We start from the raw sequence: 6278 nt of genomic DNA, 5'->3' as shown, positions 1-6278 counted from the left end.
AAAATAGTTTTGGGTGTAGTTTTTCATATCGATTGAACACAAAACTGCCCCTTCAAATTTTGAAAAAGGCAATCATATTTGTGAAGTAAATCTCCTCTGGAAGAATTGCTAATAGTAACAAGCACTAATATAATATATTTTCTGTATATGCTTGTGGTTCTTGGAGCAAAGTAGACGCTACTTGGCCCATTGTCTTGATTGCTTGATGTACTTGCAAGTGAGGCCTAATGATGAAGATAGGTTGAGAAATTGTGTTTCGTCTTTGGTAAAATTTCCAAAGAAAAGCTAAATGTTTTCGAATCAATGTTAAAATTTAAATAATTTTTATGGATTATGTAAAGATCGCAAAAAACTAGAGTCGATAAATCTTTTGAATCACATACTAGCAATAATTTCTTTCTTTGTATGTTTGGATTACTAAGATTGGAAAGAGAATCCAAGAAGCCCACAAATCTATTGCCAATATATGCTTCCCTTCTTAAAGGGGGAAACGTGATTAGTGACTCCAAAACTCGGAGTAGATTGCATATGTAGAGGAGAAGAATATACAATTGTCGTAAATTCATTTGAACCCAAATTTCCAATCACATCACTTTGTGGAAATATCTTCACCTCCTATGTCAAACTAAGAAGGTAAGCCATGTGGTATGTCTATAAACACATTCATAAGAGGAGCACCATTTTGAATCAAACCTATTCAGGCAAATGTTATACTAATTGAATAGAGCAAGAGCATGTGGGTTTTTGACATGGATATCCATATAACTACTTTAATGAAATTGTGCAAGTTTATTGGACAAGAATTGGCCATCTTTCCTCTTATTTCTTCTCTTTAGACTATGTTTGACAAGAAGGTTGTTAAGGTTGCAAGGTGATATGTGCTTACACTTAGTGTGGGATTGTCAACTTATGTTGCATAAATGACCATGATAGTGGTTGTCATATCTCCATTTGACTTGTGTAGTCTTAGAAGGTTCATTTGCAATTGTTTGAAGGCTATCAATTGGTTTGGACTATTCCTCTTGTAGTCAAATTGTTTTGCTTGTTTTTATCCTAATGCTTGCATTTGTTGATTCCAAAGAATTAGCTTGTTGTAGGATAATGGTCATTACAAAGCTCAATGGAAGCATGCGTTTGGAGTGTGTTTCTCAAAAGCTATGAGTTCTTAAGCATTCAACTTATATGAGATTGGACTTGTATATCCCCCATTTAGACAATTGAGAGGTTTCAAAGCAATAAAATTATCATTCTTCTAAATTTTTAGCTTTAAAATGATTTAAATTTTGTTGTAACTGGGAAAAAATGCATTTTTAATTACTTGGTTTATGATTCAGAAAGCATAGTTCAAATACATCAGACAATCAAACTCAGAGTACTCACAAGATATAAAGAGTGCATATAATAATTGAGAGTGTTTTCACTTTACAAAAGTATGATATAGTGGTTCATAAACAAGCTTACAAAGTTTATACAATTTTCCAAACATCCTTTGTTGGGGTCTTTCTAGGGGTCTTTGGTGATGTCTAACCACTTGCCTCCTTGCTTGGTGTCTTCTTCTTAGGGGTCCTTGTATAGATATTTGACCCCTTGTCTCCTTGCTAGTTGTCCTTGTTGGGGATGCATGATCCTCTACCGCCTCGTTAGACATCTTCTTGTGAGTGCTCCTTGGACTCTTTGCCGTCTTAGTGTTTTTTACTCTTCTCTTGTTTTTTCTTAGTCCTCTCCAAGGCTTGTCTTCTCTTGGTGGTGATTTTATGTTCCTTTTTGTTTACAGTTTTCCTCAATAAAGGTCTTACTCTTAGGGTTTCTGCCTTTTATCTATGTTTTGTCTTTTCTTGGCTGATGCATCCTTTGTGGTCTCCTAAGTTTATGTGGCATAGAAGCCTTGGGAGATTTTCTAACCTTCAAAATGCCATCTTAGTAGAGTGGGGTAGAGAACCTAGATTTGGTGGAAGGTCGACATGCCTAATCAATAGTACTTTGATTGCTCTAGCTCTAACTAACCAAACACAATCACGTAGTAGCAATCAAATGCGATTGGAAATATGAAATCTTATAAGAATCTTACAAGATTGTTGTAATAAAAGACTGAACGGCAATTTGCTAAGGGATCCGTTGCTATAATAGGGACTCAAATACTATATTATCATGTAAAATAGGAATGCATTGAGTTGAAACAACCCAATTGAGAAAGTTTTAGGAGGTTGGATTGACTACTATTGTCTGAAGTGGTCACTCTTTCCTACCTCTTGATCATACAAGTTGTACTCTTAGAGATAACAATGCTCCCTAAATCTTTTTCATTATAAAAGTAGCCAAAACTTGCCCTAGCAAATTTTATAAAGTTTTGGATATGATTGCATTGAACAAACCAATTCTTGCTTTGATGGGTTGGTTTGACCTTAGGATGGTTCAATATGATGTTTTGCTTGAGTGCTTGGCTGTGAATAGAGCTACGAGTTGTAGATGCGCTTTTTGCTTATTAGATGGAATGGACAAGCCATGAATTGCAATATTCTTACTTAAGATACTTGTCTTCCTAATGATATACACATGCCCAAATAAGTGTTCCTTTGGATAGGTACACCTAGGAAGAATTGGGTAATAAAAGTGAAAGTAAAATTCCTTGTAACATCTCTTGAGCTGCTGAGTTAGATGCATCAATAAATATTTATGTCAACTGCTAGGTCTATGCATGGACTCTTTAATATATTTAGATGCATTGCTTAATTTATAGCTGCAACTATGATTGCTATATTGTTATAGGTAAAAGGACACTCGTGTTGATATTTGATAAGTGCCGTTGTGCTCCTGAGTGCTCATATAGTTGTTTTACATAGTATCCTCAATGAGAAGGTAGTGTAGAGAATGCTTTTATCTACGCAGAACTAGTTTGTTGGGAACTGCCATGATAGAACACTTCTTTCATGGAAGGACTATAGTACCAGCAAGCAACATATAGAAAAAAAATCAAATTGATCACTAATTTTGCCTTTAATCAGGTAAAGGTAGGTAGAGAGTGTTTTTGGCCCTGCTACCCACACACAGCGGATACTCGAAAGGCAGACATAGCACATTACACCTGAACATTGCACTTAACAGAGAATAAACACTAGACCTACTGTTATACCACAAAACCACTTTGGAAAAGAGCACATGTATATGTGCAGCACAGAACAGAATATTCATTTCCATTCATCTTTAGATCTGCATTACATTATTCAGGGAGAGTAACCGTATTGCGCCAAGTACAAAGGAAAGAATAACTTAGTAACCATGGCCTGAACCCACAAGTCCCTTATCACAAGATGCGAGTAAGGCTGAGCAACTATCTGAGCCTCACCTAGAGTCATGCAGCCCAAATTGAGCCACATTGAGCAGTCAAGGGTAGAGCCTGTATGCAGTACTAAGGATACTCAAAATCCTTTGTTGCAGCTGTTTAGGTAGTGCATTACATTGCTTGAAAAAGGGAAAGAACTACATGATATGCAAAAAAGAAAGATACTGACAAAAGAAAAGGCAAGCTTTTGCCTCAAGCAACAGAAGCCACTTCTTCATTTCTATTTTCCCAAGTTCTGTCTTTTATACATCACAACTTTTTGATTAGACTTGCAACATTCTACTCCAAAATCCATATGGAAAGGTCCCTATACAATCTCTGTGATCTGATTATGCTTGAATTCCTGAAGATTACTTCTACACGGCACCTTAAAAACGTTGTAGTGGATTTAGCCTCGACTACCGTTTCCTACTCTTCTTTCGACACCTAAAAGCATTTTTGGTGCTTAAGCAGAAAGATAGACTCATCATTGCCCAATTCAGTTGAACCCCCAACCTGAACATCCAAAATAGCAGAGACGTTCTGCTCTGTCTGAATTTTAGGAGCCCTGAAAGCTCCACTTTTAGGCTCGGGTCCTTCCTCAATAGTTTCTTTACCTGATGACTCCATTTGCATACATTCCACATCAACCTGCATACTCTGTGGTTTCACCATCAATGCTGCAACCGAATCTTCTACTTCACACAAGGCATGCTGTAGCTTTTCCTGAAAAATAGTAACGTCAGTTTTGAGGTTGTCAACATGCAATCCATGATCCTACTTGATTTTCAACAAATTCTCCACATTTTAAGAAATGAAAGGTCCATGCAATACATCATAAGACATGTTGACAATCACTCCTAGATGCATCACAATAGCAAACCATGCCTGTTTAGCCACATGCAAGACACTATCCTTCATTTCTTGCTATTTACAGTGATCATAACAGACCCTTCCACTTTGACTTCAAGATTCTAGAGAACCTGTTTTCGATTTGTTGCATGGGAAACAATATTTTCTGCAGAAATTGAACTTCAACTAGTGTCCCCAAATACTTCTGAGCAAGGGATGAATAGACCCGCTCGATTTTTGCATTTAGCTCTTCTGACCACTGTGTAAACATCTTCACTGACATCTTGCCCTACAATAATTTGCTCTTGCAAGCCCTCCCCACTTTTTATGGCATGTGCTCCATTTTGTTTGCATGCTCTCTCTGACACTTCTGTAAATAGGGTGACAACTCCACAACCTTAGAGACTTCAATGTCATACCTCTACTTGAGTTCTTCAAAAACATCAACATGAGCACTTGATTTACTAGGTAAGTTCTTACAAAAACCAATCACTTCTTCCAACTTGTTGATTGAATGGGACATCTCTGAAATCTGTGGTTTTGGGGACAATCTTGCATGCTCAAAAACCCCCAATTGACTAATCTTCTTCTCGATCAACTGCCGAAAATGGAATACCACCCATTACAATACTCCCCTCTTCGAAGCCAATTGTACCGATACCGCCGCTCACAGTCTGCAAATCAAGCTAAAAATTCCATTTTCTTCATGGATTGTACTGCCTACTTCACCAATTTTGCATCATATCCAACCGCCAACAAATCCTCAAAACGTCTTGCTTTTAACACCACCCAAATTCGATGCAGCCACTTTCGGACTCTCCGCCTGCTTGGAGGTATTTGGCGCATCACCCGAAATTGGCGACAGCTTAGCCTTACCCTTCCCGATAACCGGTGTGTCGAAGGACGATTTGGGTTGGTACCGCTTCGTGAAATCATGAAGGGCTGCAAGCACCATCTCCATCCTCCTCTGATTCTTTGCATGCCACACAAGTTACCGTAGCCATCTCTCCCCATTGCATAACTCTTCACTAGATGCATCACTCTTTCCATATATCACCTGACATGTTGCTTCCATTGTGGTGGTAGATCCTTGAGGGTGTACACATGTGAAGAGCCCATTGGGTCACCAAAATCCTCTCACATCTCACATGATGTGCATGCATTTCCACAGATGTTGCTCCTCACTATAGGATAGATGCAAAGCTTTGGTCACAAAGATGGATCAATTCACCTGCCCCGCCTAACAATCCATTTAACTTGTGCAGGGTTTCCATGTAAAAATTACACGGTACAACAAATAGAATTTGAGCAAGGAATAGAAAGTACACATCAAACAAGAGAAAAGCAAAAATTGATTTCATTCCAAACAAGCTGACACAAAGATGGCTCTATCCACTCATGCACTTCGACTATGAAGCTTCGATTTGTAAAGTTTAGACAGTGATCTAGATAGATAATAGGTGAAGAGCTTAAGGCTGATTGGAATAACTCTAACTGGGTGAAAGATAGATTGCTAATGGCTTTGGAAGGGTCTCCCTTTTATAACTTGAGAGGGTGGTTAGGTTGGTTTGTTTGTCATACCATATTATAAACTCTCCCTAGTTAGCTAGGGAATATTTCCTTTACTATCAAGGCATGAGTGTTGCTACTAAAGCCTTGTTAGGGGGGACCACTTGCTCCCCCCATCCAAGGGCCACTTCCATGAGCCACAAACCCCGGATCCTTGATCATTCCCACATCTCACAACTCGTTGCAGTGTGCCTTTGAAGTTGCTATTGTAAAATATTACACGGCGCAGCGAACAGAATCTGAGAAAGAGATAGAGAGTACACAACAGATAAGAGGAGAATCAGTAAATTCTTTAACTCCAAACAACTGATACAAAGATGGCTCTGTCCACCCGTGCGCTTCCACTGAGTGAAGCTTAGATGGCGATCTAGACAGAAGATAGGTGAAGAGCTTAAGGCTAGCTGGAACAACAACTCTGACTGGGTGAAAGATGAGTGTGAGATGGCTGCGAAGGGGTTTAGCTTTTATAGCCCGCGAAGGTCGTTAGGTCGGCCTGCTGACCGACCTACCATATGAGCCTCCACTAGTCGGCCAGGGA

The 6278-nt window shown here is 38.8% G+C and overlaps 1 protein-coding gene across 2 annotated transcripts; it reads right to left on the bottom strand.

Annotated features, from left to right (window-relative positions):
- Positions 1-3213: 3213 nt before the first annotated feature.
- On the bottom strand, positions 3214-5397 carry LOC148042009 (uncharacterized). Of its 2 annotated transcripts, none has more exons than XR_015692564.1 (2): positions 4303-5397; positions 3214-4045 (listed from the first exon to the last, which is right to left on the bottom strand). XR_015692564.1 is itself a non-coding variant. In XM_087689000.1 (2 exons), exons 1-2 carry the CDS (start codon positions 5219-5221, stop codon positions 3767-3769), a joined length of 453 nt encoding a protein of 150 aa, XP_087545126.1. In that variant the 5' UTR covers positions 5222-5395; the 3' UTR covers positions 3214-3766. The 2 variants fall into 2 exon arrangements, 1 of the variants encoding a protein (XP_087545126.1); XM_087689000.1 differs by having other exon boundaries at positions 5048-5395.
- Positions 5398-6278: the final 881 nt, after the last annotated feature.

Source organism: Lygodium microphyllum, chromosome 1, assembly GCF_053477565.2.
Source record: "Lygodium microphyllum isolate KBCC chromosome 1, Lygodium_microphyllum_v1.1.10, whole genome shotgun sequence".
NCBI classification, from domain to species: Eukaryota; Viridiplantae; Streptophyta; class Polypodiopsida; order Schizaeales; family Lygodiaceae; genus Lygodium; species Lygodium microphyllum.
The sequence above is the reverse complement of the archived record's forward strand: the minus strand, read 5'-3'. Positions and strand labels throughout refer to the sequence as shown.